The sequence below is a fragment of the Pteropus medius genome, unplaced genomic scaffold, assembly GCF_902729225.1.
Source record: "Pteropus medius unplaced genomic scaffold, Ma_sr-lr_union100, whole genome shotgun sequence".
Taxonomy (NCBI): domain Eukaryota; kingdom Metazoa; phylum Chordata; class Mammalia; order Chiroptera; family Pteropodidae; genus Pteropus; species Pteropus medius.
In genome coordinates, this window is record NW_024349802.1 from 6,520,704 (window position 1) to 6,537,486 (window position 16,783).

The window sequence follows — 16,783 nt, forward strand, 5'->3', positions numbered from 1 at the left end:
GCCCCCACCAAACGCCGCTGCAGTCCCTCTCCCGGATCCCCGGCCCGGCCCCGCCCCCGGCAGTGGCATCTTCCCGGCCTCACCTCCTTCCTCCCTCTTCCTCCTTCTCTCCCTCCCTCCTTCCCACCCACTCTCCTGCGCCTGCGGAGCGGCTCCCGCCTGCCTCCTCCCTGCCTGTGTGCAGACTTGTGGCTCCCTCCGGTCCCTTCCCGCCTATCCCTGGGCGCTGAGACACCCTCTTCTCCAGGCCAAGGAATGAGAGGGGTTAGCTTGGTAATCAGTAGTTGTTATGTCAGAAGATGGGGGTGCCTGCGAGACAGGCAGGAAGGCTTCACTGTAGCTTCCAGAGGCCCAGGACCACCCCCACCCCCCCACGAACCCTTTTCCCCAGCACACAGAGCTGCTCACCCCCCAAGGCGCTCCGCCGCCCTCACCCGCATCACCTAACCTCCTTCCCCCACCCTGGGCGTCTAGTCCACCTCCCGGCACCACCCCCGGCCCGAACCGCCTCTTGCCCTTCCTTCGCCTGGGCCGGAGCCCCCCGCAGCCACCTCCGGCTCCTCCTCCCGGCTCCTGCGGTCGGAATCACGCCGGCGCGCCTCCAGCTTGCCGTCCCGCGGACTACCTCCAGGGGCAGGCTGGAGGCGCGTGCCACCAACTCCTGCCCCCGCCCCCCACCACCTCCAACCCAATCTCCACAGCCTCTGCTGCCCGCCGGGGCACTTGACTTTTTTTTTTTACCACCTTCGCCGCAAGTCTCGTGCTCAGGGCTGGTGGGGGCGGGAAGGGCCATGTTTCTCTTTGCCCGATGCCAAGAGCAGGCTGCAGTTGGCAACTCCGTCTGCAGATTTGCAAACCTAGCCTTTGCACTTAGCAACAACCCCCGCTCATTTACTGCAGGGTTCCGAGACAAAGTTTCATCCAGGGGCTGAGTTGCAGGGGGTCATCAGGACGCATCCTGTTTGCACTCTGCATTGCCAAGGGGGATGGGGAGGGGCTGAGTGGGCATGGCTGACCTGCTGCCTTGCCTTTGTTGAAAGGAGAGGAGCCCTGAGCTTTGAGCCCAGACAGGCTGTCAGGAGGTCTCCTTTATGGTTCTGTTTGCAGACTGCGTCCTGGGCCCTAGTGGTGGTAGGGACGTCTGGCCCCTCCTCCCAGGGTGGCATTAACTCCCTTCACTGGTAAAATTCCCAGTAGGACATTTGGCAAAAGGGCCGGGCAGGGAGCTGCCAACCGAGTCTGGCCCTGTTTCCTGGGTTCCCAGGGTGCTGGCTTCTCCCCTACCCTGACTTCCTCTCTCACCGTAAGGCCCCAAGCGAACGCACCATCCCTCCTGTCCCATCTTCCTGGAGCGGGTTGGAACTCGCAGAACCATCTAACAAGCAGAGGAGGGAAATAACAACAGAATAACTGTAAGGGGAAGGAATGAGTAATAAAGCCTACCCAGGCAGGGAGGAGGGCTTTCATGTTTAAGAGATGCTATTTGCTTTTTAGGTCACAGGCTGCAAAAACAGGCTTTGATCCGAAGTGGGGGAATAATTTATTGAGAAAGTTTGCATGGTAGAAAAAAAAGGGATGTTTGTTTGATCTGGAGCCCTCTCAGTTGTCCCAAGTGCTGTTGGCTGTTGTTTAGAGTGGAAAAGCATTTGGTTCCACAGCAAATGCTTCACAGAGGGAAGTCCTTGCCCCAGGCAGCAGGACTTGCAGTGAATGTTGGATTTGAAACTATTTGGCTAGGGGTCTCCCCAACACTTTTGGAGATGAAGTGTTTAAGGATAAAGTTGTTTGGGCTCAGGATGCAGCAAATGTTTCCAGAACATTTCCCATCCAACATGCTTTTCTTTTTCCTAAATTGCCTGGCTAAACGGCCAGTAATACTGATCCAAGAGGCTGTCAGAAATCTTCACTTAGTTTTCATTGACAGGTGAGGTGAGACTGCTGGTCCCCAGCCCCCAGGTGCACCTGAGTCTTGAGGTTAGGCTTTTGACACTGACTTCCATGTCCTTGAAGTTGGGGACAGGGTGTTGTGGTTAACGGGGAGCTAGATGTCCTATACCCAAGATCCAGGTCAGAGGCTTCCAGTCCAAATTCTTCACAGCTCATCCAGCAGGCTCTTTGTGGGCTTCAAGTTCTCCCTTTAGATTGTCCAAGGGGAGGCCATGTCAGCAGTGCGAGGTGTGTGGGGGGTACCCCTGGCTTTCCCGTCCTCCACACAGGATCCTTACCATGTGATCAAAGCTTAGGAACCTAGGAAAGTTCTCAGACAACCCACAGGAATCTAGAGTGCCCCAGCCACACCTGAGTTGTAGGCCTGTGTGTTGTAGCCCGGTGGGATGGGGTACACTATCTGGAGCTGAGGTTTGGATGCTGGCTATGCAGTCCCCAGTCGTGACAGTTATCCTGTGTCTCAGTTTCTTCATCTACAAGTAGAGTTAGTAACAGAACCTACCTCATGGTGGGTGTATGAATTAAGCCATATAGCACAAAGAAGATTAAACCCAAAGCCAGGCATGTGGTCGTAAGCACTTGGTTAGTATAAGTCATTCTTACTGTTAATATTAATGATCTGGAGAGAGCCCAAATGTAGCTTCGAACTTTGATCTCTCCCCTTTAGGCTAGGCTGAAGAGCTAGCTCCCTTCTCTGAAGAAGGGATCAGAAGGATCCTGCAGTTGCCAATGGGCAGCCATCTGTGGGAGCAAGCGGATTGAGCTCTGCCATCTCTGAGGTGGAGAGTAAGTAGGGTGAGAGGTGCTGAAGGACAAAGTAGGCAAAGCCCCTTTCATTCTCCCAGGATCCCCTTGGTGTGTCCCCAGAATTGGGTCTGGAGGGTGGGTGTGGGCAGCATCTCCTAAGGGAGCTGGGTGCACTCTGGGACACTTGGCATTGCAGGTGGGCAGTGATGGATGTCAGAGGAGAGTGCAGGCTTCCCTGTGCTTGGAGAAGCAAGTTTGAGGATCTGTGTGTACAAAATCATTCTTGTAATGGCAATTATTGTCCCCGAGAAGGCATTAAAGTTAATGAGAGATAGGAAAGAGTGGGGCTCTGACCCCCGTTTAAAGACATTTAAGAGTGTGCAGTTCTTGTTTTCTGAATGTCTGGCCTTCCCGACACAAGGAGGCTCTGAGGACAGGTTTTCCAGCCGAAATATCATTAAATTGTATTAGCATCTTATTACACACACGCCTTAGTGGTCTGCCTCAGACAGGGAGAGTTTTTGTTTCTCTTTGAAAGATTGTGTCTGGAATGGTAAATTGCCTGCTTGAAAGCTTCCCCCACCCCCTTTTTTAAAGAGGAAGACGAAATCCTGCTGTGTATGGTGGCGGTCAGGGCAGGCCTGGTGGCCCCAGAGAGGAGAGTCCGGAGGCCAGGTTGGGGCATTTTAACTGCCCAGGGAGCGGCTGTCGTAGCAGGCCTGAAAGGCCCACTGTTCCCAGGGTCAGCTGGAAGGGCGTTAATGGAGGCCCAGGGTGTTTATTTGAGTTTATTTGCAGAAAGGTCTTTAAAGGGGGCTGGCATTGGGCATTGGTGTTTCAAGTCCAGATCCGAGGCCCCCACTAAGACCAATGACTAGTGCTGCCAAGAAAACATCTGCCATCAAATTGCTGCCCTATTACTGAGTTGACATTGATCATTAGCCAGGAGCCCAACCAAATAAAGCCTCTTGGAAAATGTGTGAGGTTAAGATGGGGAAGGGGGCTGTGAAAACAGGATGAAATCTTGGGCTGGGGTGTTTGTTCCTGCGAGCTACAGGCAGGCCAGCTGGGCTGTGTGGTCTCCACACTTCTAGAGGGAGGGGGCAAGAATACACTCGCTATTATGCGCTGCGTACAACGTGAGGAGGGCCATTGGGACTCCAGCAGGGATCCAGACAGACTTACTCTCATGGAACTTACATTTTGGAGGAGAAGGATATTCAACAAGTAGATCAACAAACACAAATTATGATGGATGCTGTGAAGACGTTGAATAACGGGGTGATGAGCCTTCTTTAGATGAGGCCCTCCGCATAGACCTCTGACATTTAAGCTGAAAGATAAAATGTTGGACGTGCATAGACTGCGTCAACCATTATAGGTAGAGAGCACAGCCTGTGCATAGATCTTGAGGCATGGATTATTGAGCTTGTTGCAGGAAATGAAAGGGGGACTGTGTGGCTGGAAAGTGCTGGGGAAGGGGTAGTGGTCCATATGGACTTGTCGAGGTAGGTGAGGGCCAGATCGTGTAGGGTCTTGTGATCAGGAGCTTGAGTTTTGTCCTTTGGCCAGTAGGGAAGCGTTTAAAAGATTTTAAACGGGCATGACATGGTTGATTTATACTTTTTAAAGATAATGCTGGCTGCTGTGTGGATCCTGGATTATGGGAGAATGACAGTAGAAGCTGGGCGATAAATGAGGAGTCAGGCAAGACGAGACTGGCTCGGACTAGTGTGTATAAGTAGAAATGGAGTAAAGGGGGTGGATTCGTGGTATATTCTGGAGAGAGAGCCCACTGGACTAGCCAAGAGTTGGCTGCGGGGTAGATAGAGGATGCACAGAGAGGCCGTAGGCTGCTGCTGCATTGAGGAGACCCTATGATACCCACACTGCAAAGGAGAGATTCCTATCAGTGTGTCCATGCTGGGGATGGTGTGGGAGGTAGAAATGGAAGGAAAAGTGGACCCTTTCTTTCCTAGAGTCTCCTTTGTAGGAAAGGTTTCCGGAGCACTTTCTGTCCCCAAAAGCAAGTGCCTTGTGACACTAAGGGATTTTCACAGAACAGATCTTGCTTTGGGAGAGATTAGAGGGGCCAGGGGAGAAGGAAAACCTAGAGACTAAGATCAAGTCTCAGCACCCACAGCCCCCACCTGCGTTTGCAGCCCTGGATTTCAGCTCTAGTGGAGTCCTCCCTGTCCTTCTTGCTGAGGTGGAGAGGGGCATTCGTGAGGTGAAGGGTTGTCCCACAAGAAAGCCCAGGCATCATCTGGGCCTCCATTAGCCACTGATGGTGGAGGCTCACCGGAGGCAGGGAGGCCCTTGGAACAGAGTTAGTTCAAAGGAAAGAAGATTCACTCACAAAACAGTGACTTCCCTCTGAAGCCTAGTTATTATTCTAATTAAGCCACCACAAAATCTGTTCTCTTAATAACACCCTGCCCAGGAGGACTCTGCGCTGTTCCACGGAGGGCAGGTTGGACAGGGAGCCGGCTGAGGGTCGGGTGCAGGTCTTCATGCTGGCTGATCACTGGTCCTGGGCAGCAGGAAAGAACATTATGAGACAGGTGGCAGCAGTCAGGGATCCTGTTATAGAGGCCCTTCCTTACTATACATTGTCACAGCTCCCTCTGAGGAGCCTTTCAGGTAGGTGCTGGTAGAAAGACTCACCACCTGGCCCAAAGGTATTAACTGGCACCTATGTGGAGAGCAAACCACTGGGCTAAGGGCTTTACGCTGCTCTCATTTATTCTCACCAGCTGATTCTGGCCCAGAGATGTGTTTAGTTTGGCCCTCTCAAAGTGTTTTAAAAATTCTGAGTCATTTGCCAATATTTTAAGTTCAGGAGATTTATGTAAAAATTCAGGTCCAGTTGGCCTTCTCTGGGAGGTGTGTCTTTCCCCGTGGTCTCTGATCTAGTGAGGGGTGGAGCTAGGCTTTGAAGCCAGTACCCCTGAATCTAGAACTCCTGCTTTTATGCTATGGGAGAGCCTGGCTTGGAGGTGCCTGCTTTGCAGGAAATGAACAGAAATGCAATTCCTGGACAGCCTATTGCCGGAGAAAATAGCTGGGTGAATTTATAGTACCTCTCCCCTCCTCTTACCCTACCCGTGGCAGGGCTGGGTTGGCAAGATGTGGGCTATAGTCAGGGTTCTGTTGAAGTCACCTTTGACACTCTCAGACCCCAGATGACAGTGAGGATGGACTGCTGTGGGTAGTGGAGCATTATTGCCCCGTTTGTTCTACGACCTGGGCCGCTGATTGCACTCTGCTGCACAGTGGCAGGGAGGTCTAAAGGTCAAGAGTGTGGTCTCCTGAGCCAGATTTGCTACAAGCACTAGTCTTGGGCAAGTCACTTAAGCTCTCAGCTTCGTTTTTATCTGCAAAAGGGAAGCAACTGTCATGGTCACTGGCATCGAAGTTCTGTTTGTTCTGAGGGTTTAATGAAGTCCCTGTGTACCAGGACATCCTCCTCCCCTGCTGCAGTGAGTGCTTAGTAATTTTAGTCCTGTTGTTCCAGCCTCCCTGCGTGCCATCCATGCTGCTCACACCACCAGGAGTCTCTCTGTACCTCCACACCCTCTGCAGAGCACTTGTCCACGCACCTTTGGAGCTGGGCAACAAGCAGCCTCAATGAACCTTCCTGTCATCCTGATCCTGCTGTTGGGGAACACTGGGGTGGAGAGAAGCTCCTAGCCGAGGTCAAGTCCAAGGCAGGCGGGACCCCCTGGTCAACTCAGAGGTCTGGATAGTCGCGCCCTGCCTAATGCTCCCTGGTCTCTCTGGGCCACAGTAGGAGAAGGGGAATCCCAGGCCTGGCATGGGCAGACTCGGGGTGGTGACATGGCAGGTAGGATCCCAGGCAGGGTGGGGAGCCTGGCTGGCCTGCAGCAGGGCTGTGCAACAGGGCTTTCTTTCTGTTGACACTGGCTTCTTGTCTTTTGCTACGGGTAGTGAGGCAACTCAGAGTCCAGACTAATAGGAACATGGTGGAAAGCGCTCTGGGCCCCGAGCCCCAGATCTGTTCTCACCTTAGGACTCAGCCTCCGACGAGCTGCGAGACCCAGGGCGTATTAACAAGCCACTCAGTATTCTCCCCTCCAAGTGGGGACAAGAACAGGCTCTGCCACCCTGGACACTCTGCAGGATTAGAGGACCTAGTGGGTAGGAAAGCACTTCCAACAGGCAGGAGCTGACAAAGGCACAAAGGCAGCTCAGCGTGGGCTCAGGGATCAGCCCACGTGGATTCAAATCCCAGTTCAGCCAGTTACTAGCAGGACAAGGCACTGAGCCTCCCCAGTAAGTGAGGCTAATAGCTCACAACTCACCAGGTTGTTAGGAAACAGGAGACAGCGGAGATGGTATGGGTGGAGGAAGCAGCTCAGCGTGGGAGAGCTGCCCTTCTTACCTTAAAGTTAAATACTGCAGTCGAGATAAAGTGGATTTGTAGTATTCTCTGGAGAAGGGCACTGGGAGCGGGAGGGAGCCCAGCCCAGATCCAGTATCCCTGGGCCTGGTGTATCTATGGGACCCAGCTTGGAGCCTCCCTGCCCCCACCCCCATTTCCACACTCTTCTAGCCACTCCTCTCAGATGTGTCCTCAGTGCTGTTCTTGCTGGCTTGTCCTTTAAACCAGATAGCAGGGTCCTACTGCAAAAAATCAATCTTGTTTCCTCTGCCTTCCCCACCTCAGGCACCCAGCAGGGCACCCATTGCAACTGAGTGGGAGTGGATTCTCTGATGGGCCTGAGTTTCCTCAAGTGGAAGAAGCTGGGGCTGGCCAGGTCCTAGTTACTGTTCAGTCTGGGCTTTTGACCACCCCTGCTGCCCTCCCTCTCTGTCTTAGACTCCTGCTCCTCTGAGACTCTGGGCTCAGGAGATAGGAGATGCAGCCTCCTCTCCCCCAACCCCATTCCTCCCTAGGGTGGGTGGAGAGGGGGTGGGGCTGGCTGAGGAGAAGCCTGGGGCAGGGCCTTGTTCTCATTCTGCTTCAGGCGGGTGTGGGGAGGTAGGTACTGGTGATTTTAAGAGAGATTGAAGATTTCCCATTCCGCCTGTTAGTGTAATGGGACCTGCCTTTTGTTGCAGATGGAAGAGAAGAGGCGAAAATACTCCATCAGCAGCGACAACTCCGACACCACTGACAGTAAGACCTTCCATTTGGGTTCCTACAGGGAAAGCATTTGAGTCATCACTGGGCCCTCAGGCCCAGAGTGGGGAAGGCTGCCCCATGGTCTCAGTGTTGACAAAAGCGTGAGCTAGATCAGATCCCTCTGCTCCTAAGAGAGTCCCCACTCCACCCTGGCCTCCAGGGTCTTGCTGTCCTCCTTACTTTACTCCCCTTTTCCCTCCAGGTCTCAGCTCCCCTCTGAGCCTTTACATACGTGGCTCTTAGGTTCCTGTCCTTGTGGCCCTACTGTTGTGTCAGAGCCTTATAGGACGTCCCCAACCAATAGGAAACCTGTCACTATTGTAATTACCTGATAAGTATCATTCCTAACCACTGGTAAGCTCCTTGATAGAAGGGTTATGTCTTATTCACTGCCTTATCTCCAGCTAGATCAGGCACATAATAGGTGTTCAGTAAATATTTGCTGAAGATATTATTGGAGTCTGCCTTTCATGGGATCTTGGTAATAGAATCTCAGAGGTAGACTTACGTATGGGCTAGGGGTGTCATTTAGATGTCTAGGGGGTGGGGGACATTGTCAAGGAGGAAATGGAGTTTAGAGAGCCTTTTCCGAGAGCTTTTCTGTAGTAGCAGAAGGCAGCTCTTCTCAGCTGCCCCAGGAACCTGGGCCTGTATCAGCCGGTTGGAGTAAGGAATTCCATTCTGCCCTGTGGGAGAGACACACTGCCAGGAGTATCCCTCCTCATTTGTGGTATATCCCGGTGGAAGCCCAGGCTAAGGAAGAGGCCATACTGCCAAGGAGGCTGGGCCTGGAGTTCTACAACTCTAGACCTTGGTTTGTTCACATATGTGGTGAGCACCTGGGATTAGGGAGATCTCCAAGGCCTCCTAGAGCTCCCAGAGTTTTGCAACGCACCCCCCAGAACCTGAGGCAGATGAACTAGAATGGTGGGGGTCAGGTCCCAGTCCCTTCTCCTCCAGGTCTCGTGTGTGTCCTTTGGGGTCTGTTTGCTCCGCTTGGCTCTGGCGTCTAACCTGGCCAGTCAGTCCTTCCTGCCTGCGGCAAGAGATCACAGCGTCAGGCGCTCTGTGGCTACAACCACGCTGCCTGTGGCCTGGCTCAGCACAGCCAAAAAGAACCGCATCCTCTACTTCTAACTTTATTACAGGCAAAGGAACCCTTGAGGGCGGAGCACCTGCAGGGGTGGGTGTCTGGGCAGCTGAGCCCTGTAGCTGCCTCGGAGTTGGGCCAGGCTGTAGCATGCTCCTTCTCCACCTTTCCTCCACTGTGCCCACCTATGACTGCTGCTCCTTTGACCCATAGGGCTGGAAGCCACAGCCTTGTTGTCCAGTAAGGGCTTAGACCCTCATAATAATTGCTCATGCTTATTAAGGCAGCACCGTGTGCCAGGGACTATGCTAAGACTTTACAGGTATGATATCTAATTCTCACAGTAACCCTTTGAAGATAGTTATTCTCTTACCCCCATTTTATAGAAGAGCAAACTGAGGCTCAGAGAGATTAAGCCGTTTGGCCGGATGACGAGCAGTTAAGTGGCTGAGCCAGGCTCAAGCCTGGTCCGTGGGTCTGCTTTAGAGCACTACTATTCCAGCTGCCCTGTCCTACCTCTGTCTACCCATTTGGCATCACGCCAAGGAGGAAGCAGAGGACCAGAGAGTGCAGAGGATTTGTCATGGGTCACACAGGAAGCTAGTGATTAGTCCTAGTCACCGCCTTTTATTTTCCAAGCCCCTTCTAGTTGATGAGTGGAGGAGGCATCATGTCCCCACTCATCATTTGAAAGGCTCAGAGCAGGGACAGTTCACCAGGTGCTCACAGAGGTGTTCACCTCCTGAACCTTCAAGCTAGAGCTTTCCTCACAGGCTTCCTATCCTTGGACCGCAGGTGGATGGTGTTCCTGGCCTTGCAAGAGCTGCTAATGAGCTGTGTTCTCTCTGTAGGTCACACTACATCTGCCTCAAGATGCTCCAAACTGCCCAGCAACACCAAGTCGGGCTGGCCCCGGCAGAACGAAAAGAAGCCCTCAGAGGTGAGTAGTGCAAGTGTCCTGGAGGAAGATGAAGCAGAGGTGGGGAGGTGACAGGAGCAGAGACCTGGGGCGAATGAGGGAGAGTGAGCCTTGCAGATGTGTGGGGGAAGAGCACTCCTGGCAAAGGGCACAGTCATTGCCAAGTGAGGCCGGTGTTGCTAAGTGGAATTGATGGGAGGGGAGAGGGGGTGTCGCTCTCTTAGCCTTGTAGGTTGTTGTAAAGATGTTCCTATTGACCTGGACTAGAAGTTTCTTTCCAGGATTATAAGCAGGATAATGACATAGTCTGATGTTTTAATGAAAGGTCCCAGTGGCTACTGTGAGGAGAAGATGGGAATATGGGGGACAAGGGCAGAAGCAGGAAAGATTCTTTTGCAGTTGATCAGGAGACAAACGATGGTGGCTTAGAGCTTGGTGGAGACAGTGCAGTAAGAAGCAGTGGCATGTGATACACTTTAAAGACCGAGCCTTTAAAGGCTGAGTCTTTAAAGTGTATCACATGCCACTGCTTCTTACTGCACTGGCAGGATTGCTGATGTAGGGGCGAAGGATGGGGTCCTCAGAGTCACCCAGTTATCTGCTCCTTATTATGCCTGATTCACATGTGTATGCATTTTAATCCTTCCTTACCTCCACCTGGGATGTCTCCTGTGGCAGGTAGAGGCATTTGGCTCCTGGAGCTGTGGAGAAGAGCATTGGGGTTGGGCTGATGAATGGACATTGGCGTCCAGCTTCCTGCAGCCTCTGAAAAAATCACACCCTAGGGTCTCATTGCTCCCTCTTAGGTCTTCAGCACCTTTCCCTGAGCACAGATGAGGCTGCAAGAGCACCGAATATCTAAGAAGGGGGATTTGAATCTAGACCTCCAGAGAGACATTGCTCTGCAGCCTACAGGGTAGCCAGGCACTGGGCTGGACACTTCGGTTTTTTAATTCTTAAAAGTGGCCCAGAGTCCTCAGTCCTGCTACAATAAGCAAACTGAGGATCCCAAGGTTATATAGCCAAGACTTGAAGTTTTGGGGGCCAACAGTGCCCAGGGTGGGAAGGCCCAGAGTTCTTGGGCTGAGCCCTTGGCTTGGGGTAGGGGAGGGTACTTGTGTTCTCAGTCTGGGGCTCTCCTCTCCCTGCCCTCACCACAGGGGCAATCTTGGTGCTGCTGTCATTAGCCAGCCCCTAGGGGTTCTTCCACAGAATTCTGCATTTGAAAAACGACTCCCCGCCTCCTCCAGGAGGTGGCTGAGCCTAAGACTCTTCCTTTGTGGGAGGCAGGGAACCTTTAAGACCTGATGCCTCCTACCCCCATCCCCCAACCTATTGTCCTCCCTTGCCCCTTGGAGGAGGGGTGGAGATGGAAGGAGATGTCCCCAGGAATGCAGTTAGGACTGGAACGGAAGCTGGAAGCTGGGCATGGGAGGCTCTTAGTGCCCTCCTGGACTAGCCCTGCTCAGTGGGATGTGCCCAGGTGCACTGGGAAGTAGGTGCTAGGAGCCCCTGGGACCACCCCCCCCACCCTACCATCCCCCCTCTCCTTTCCCACCCACCCCCACGTTGAGATCTATAGAGGCTCCTCAATTGTTGCAGTTGAATTAGTAAAACAATAACCACCTTTATGTGTCTTCCTGGTCTTGGGAGGCAGCAATTGTCTTGGCCATTTTGGAAAAGAGGAACCTGCCCTCTGCTTTTTGTGGTTATTCGAGTTGGAGAAAGGTGGAGAAGTTCTGGGAGCTTCTAGGGCCTGGCTCCTTGCCCCACCCCACCCCCTCATTCCCCCTGCTCTGATCCCTGAAAGCACCTGTGGGAGGAGGGGCAGAGATCCCAGGGGCCGGGCTACCATCTACACCTAGGATAGGCTGGGGCCTGGGAGGAAACAGGTGTTAGCAAAGGCCTGGGGGAAAGAGTGATTTGCATGGGGCTGAAAATTCCCCTGCCTCTTGTGTTTTCCAGCTCAGAGCCTTTGAACCTTTCCCCACCTAAAAATAGAATCAAGCCATTGTAAGGGTGTGAGTGCCCAGCCCTGCTGGGGACTGGGCTATGCGCGGCCCTGGGTTCCAGCACAGGAGCCTCTCGGGAGGCTGTGAGGCCTGACTGGGGACACTCGCCCTCAAGTCCTGGGCTACAGGAGTACTGAGGAAGTCTTCCCCGCCTTGAACTGTCGCCAAGGACAAGCTTTTCCTCCCATAGCAGGCTGGAGAGCAGCCTGAGAGGTTTCCCTTGTCCCCTAAGTGAGGAGGCTGAGCCATAGCTGCCATAAATTCCAAGCTATCGTGGGGCAGAGGAAACTGTCAATGAAAGCTTCCAAATTATTTGGCTCATGAGAAGGCGGAGATGAAAGCGAGGATTTGGCGGCAGAGAGAACATTTGCACTAAATCTCGCTGGGCTATTCCTTTCTCTTTCTGTGAATGGGTTGGAGAGAAGGGCCTTTCTAGTCTGCTGGGCCTGGAGGCTCAGGGCTTTGGAACCCCTGATGGGACGGGATCTGGGAGCCCCATCTGCCCTGTCCCAGCCTCCCCCCCCCACCCCCCCACCCCCCGCCTGCAGCAGCCTGTAGGGTGTTTGTCAGGCTGGTCACACAGTCTGCTCCATTCTGGCCCAAGTTCCCAGCCAGGATATTTGCAAATTGATTTGAGTGGTGCAGGAGGCTCCTCCCTGGTGGCTACATGGTCCACTTGTCTTCTCATCTCTGAACATGGATAGTGATGGGGTGAGGGGCTTGCGGCCCAGGAGTACTTAGCAGCAACACTAGCACATAGTGAAGCCAACAGCTATGGAAAAAGCTGGGGTTGGGTTTAGGCGAGACTGGAGGGACTGCCTCTGTGATGACCTACCAAGGCCCGTCCTTCCCAGGGCACCCTGAGGGTGCCAATCCAGGGACACCCTCTGCACCAGAATATAGTGCCCCGGGGCAGAAAAAAGTGCTCCAACCATGAGTCAGGACCCTGGACAGGGCCGAGGCCCTGAAGCCCAGCTTCTCTTCAGGCCCTTAACCAGTGGGTGGCCTTCTTCAGCTAGAGTGAAAAAGAGTGTGAGCCTCAGTGTTGGGGGCTGAAGGAACAGGCCCTAGGAGTCCTGGGAGGCTGGGTTAGGATTTTTGGTGGAAATACACCAAGATCGGCCCTAGGATCCCCTCTGGCAGAGGAGGATGAAGGTAGGGTTGATCCCAAAGGCACACACTGCTGCCTTCTGCTGCTCTGCCTGCCTGCAGTATCCCAACAAAGCTGAGATCTGTTCCTTGGGGCTTAAAATTCTGAAGGAGGGGAAGGGATTAGCCTGCCCTGGGGAGGTGGTTTTAGTGGAAAAACTGTGCTGAGGCGTTAGTCCTTGGTCTGGCCCATCTCACCAAATGGCATAATTGTTATTGGTGCTTCAGACTTTGTGGGTCATATCTCTGTGAATCTGATGAAGATCACAGATCTCCATCTTATCTCACCCCCAGGAATTGTGACTTAAATGGTTTGGAGTGGGGCCCAACTACCTGTACTTTTGAAAAGCACTCCTGCTGGAAGCCAGGGTTAAATGCTACCATAGACCTTTCTTAATTTGCTCAGGCAGGAGTTCCTGGCTTGGGCCTCCCTGGAAGATCCTGAGTGAGGTTGAGATGCTTTTTAACCTGATTCAGTGACCTAAGCAAAGGCAGTATGTGGGTAGGGGCAGCCCCCCAGCTCACCCCCAACCTACCCACCCCTGCAGCAGCTAGGGGACTGAGAGGTTTCTGCCAAGCCCTCACCCTGGCAGGGCAGATAAGGAAAGCCCTGGAGGCTGCCGTTTGTGGCTCTGTCTTCCTCAGGCCAGGCAGAGAAGCAGGTGAGGAGGGCAAGCCAACCCTGGGGGTTTCCCCCAGGCAGGCTGTCTTGAAATGGAAAGCTGTGTTTTTAAGAAGTCAGCCAGTGGGCAGAGATGTGGGTCTTCAGGACCCAAGAGCTTCTGATTAAACTCAGCAAGCACTAGAGGGTACCTGATAGGCCCTGCCTGGTGCTAGGGGGCCAGAAAATGCAGGCCCTGTCCCCAGGGAGCTTGTCCTCTGGCTGTGGCAGGATGCAGGTGCTACATAGGAAAGTGTTCGTTATTAGAAGTGCAGCCAGCTTTGCCACTGAGGAGCTCTGTGACCTTGGACAAGTGACTGTTTCTCTCTGAACCTCAGCGTCATCATCTGTGGAGACTTACCCTGCACCCTGCCATGGAGTTTCTGTTCTGTAGATATGACTCTCCTTTCCTGAGGCCTGTTGAGCCTGGGGGTGGGGAGCAATCCCCAACTGAGCAGAAGTGAAGCTGGCCTCCCTGGGACAGAAGCCTGATGGTCCCAGAACAGGGTGGGTGGGAGTTGAGATCCAGCTGTCGGCTCTTTTGTAGGCCTTGGTGACAAACTTATATATCCCTAGATGAGGGAATGAAGCCTCCATGCAGGTTCCGCAGGGTCCCTTGACCCGTGCTTAGCTTCTAGCCCCTGGGAACAAGGCCTGGGAGAAAGAGGTGATCCTTGTGGATATCCTCTGTCAACAGTAGGGTGTCCTCAGGACCCAGTGCTGGTGAAAGTTCCTACATAAGGTGGCCTCCCTCCTAGAAAAGGCAGTGTGAGTGGAGAAGAATGGGGATGCAGTTCATTGGCACGACCCATTGCTTTTAAAAATCGGACCCTTCTACCTTTGGTGAAGGCAGGGTGGCCAGATTATGTTGGGGGTACAGAACCATAGGATCAATAAGATGCCTTCCTGGAGGAGCAGAGGTATTATCCAGACATTTGACATAATCTTATTTATATTAAATACAATGATGGCATATATTGTAGTAAAATTCAAAATGCCCACAAGCTTGAGAGAGAAAACAGTTTTTGAGCCCTGTTTCTAGCCAGCAGCTCATCTGCTACCCCAGAGCAGGCGGGCAGTGAGGGGAGAACCCTTCCGTTGGGCTAAGCGCCTGCTTGCTGAGCCTCCCGCTGCCTTCCTCTGGGTGGGGAGCAGAATCCACTTCTCGTATAGTGGAAACATTGCTGCTCCCGCCAGCTGGAAAGGCCGCCTGGCCTCTGGGACTTGTCTTGCAAAAGAAATGTGTGCAATAAATTCTCTTTAAGAGCAGGAAGTGCTGTTATCCTTGTGAAAGAGAAAGAGATGGGTGTGTGTGTGTGTGTGTGTGTGAAGTGTCTGACCAAATGTGGTAGCTTGAATGAGAGACTGGGCAGAGGGTGGCTTTTCTCAGAGCCCTTCTCTGGTGTTTTATGCCTAATTTTAAGTAACTTTGCTTTTGGCTGAGATACTCTTTATCAGGTTCCAGCCCAGGAAAGAGAATTTTTTTAAAAGAAGAAATAGCTGGGTGGTTTGCAGGTGGTATTGCAGTGGTTAAAGGACAATGCAGACCTCCAACAGTGGTTTAACCTCTCTGGGTCTCAGTTTCCACAGCTGTAGGATGGGAGTAATATGAATGAAGTGAGGTTATATATATGAGGCATTTAGCACAGCACCTGGCAGGTCACAACAGGGCAATTACTTTTCACTATTAGCTTTCGTTTCTAATGAGATGAGTTGCTCAGGAAAAAAAATTTGTGATCAAAATGAAGTATCTGGTAGTAATTTCACTGGGCTTTTTCAGGACAGACCCTCAAACATCCTTTGGAGGACTCGGGGCAGGTGCCACTCCTATGCTGGCATTAGGACTCCTCATATGGACAGAGGTCAAGGAGAGGCAGTCTTGGTCAGAGCCATTTGGGACAGTGACCAAGAACAGTTCCTGAATTCCACCTGGAAGAATCTTCTGGACCAGTTCCCTGCCTCCACGTTTCCTGCTAGCAGGACAGGAAGTTTCAGAGTTTAGTCATACTTCAGACAAATCCTGAGGTTCATTCATTCATTTACTCACTTGTTCTATGGGCATTTCTTAAGTACCTGTTGTGTGCCAGGCATTTGATAAACCGGCATATTGATAAACGGGATACACATGCAGTCTTTGCCTCTCTCAGCTTGATTATTAGAGGAGATGGATTTTAAACAAATAATTACACGAATAATCGTATTTTGTAATTGCGATAAGTGCCGGAGTCTTTCTTTAAGTAACTAAACTCGGTGCCTCCTTGTCTGAAATACACTTATGATACAATAATTCACCCTTGAGAAAAGGAAGCAGAGCCCAAGGTCCTGGGATAAAATATTCAAATAACATCCACAAATCTTGTGGTCATATATAAGGACTCTTAGTATAGCACAGTGAAAGTTACCCATTGTCATTTGCTTTTGGAGATCATATCAGACTCCGCTGATACTTTCTGGCAGAGCTTGTTTTTGATTCTCTCTAGGAAAATAAGTGCAGAAAGCCAGATAGACTTTTTGATGGTTGTAGAGGGCAAGGCCATGAACTGTGTCTCTACATCTGGGCAGCACAGGGTCTTCGGCTCCCTCCAGAGCAGCACTGGCACCTTGGCACTCAGATTGGTTATCAAATTAGAGTTTTAGACCTCTAAACATTTTTCATAGTGTTTGAAGAAGCTACAATTAACATCCCCTAAGCAGCTCAGCAGAACTTGGTTGCTAGGCAACAGACCTTTAATGACAATTTGTCAATTTCTACCAAAAGAGAAAAATAGTAAACATTCACATTCTTAGAAAATTGCTTGTTTTCCAGCTTTCAGCTTTCTTGCCATGGCACGGCCTCCAGTTCATCAGTGTCTATTTTATTCTTTATTTAGTTTTCATAAATAATTCAAAGGTGTTCCAGGAGAATAATTGAGCCTTTTTTCAAGCCTAACCTCTGGCAACTCAAAACAAAAAGATGTTTAGGTTACAGCTGGGTTGCCATATTTGTGGACGGGCTTTATATGAATGGACAGAGGCTGCTGTAGAAGGTGCAGAGTACCCAGCTGTAGCCTTAGGCAGCAACCCAGGAAGGGGGTGGCAGATCATGGAAGGCTTTTGAGTCCTTCAGCCT

At 52.0% G+C, this 16,783-nt stretch overlaps 1 protein-coding gene across 4 annotated transcripts in view; it reads left to right on the forward strand.

Moving 5' to 3' along the window:
- The window catches only part of JADE2 (jade family PHD finger 2), a 50,639-nt gene that overhangs the window by 2,823 nt on the left and 31,033 nt on the right, over positions 1–16,783 (forward strand). The window contains exons 1-3 of one of the 4 annotated variants that reach the window (XM_039836042.1): positions 744–6,433; positions 7,780–7,837; positions 9,785–9,873. In XM_039836042.1, the coding sequence (XP_039691976.1) occupies positions 7,780–7,837; positions 9,785–9,873 (147 nt within the window). In that variant the 5' untranslated portion in view covers positions 744–6,433. Of the gene's footprint in view, positions 1–743; positions 6,434–6,471; positions 6,542–7,779; positions 7,838–9,784; positions 9,874–16,783 lie in introns of those variants that run through there. The other 3 variants (XM_039836040.1, XM_039836041.1, XM_039836043.1) reach the window with 3 other exon arrangements.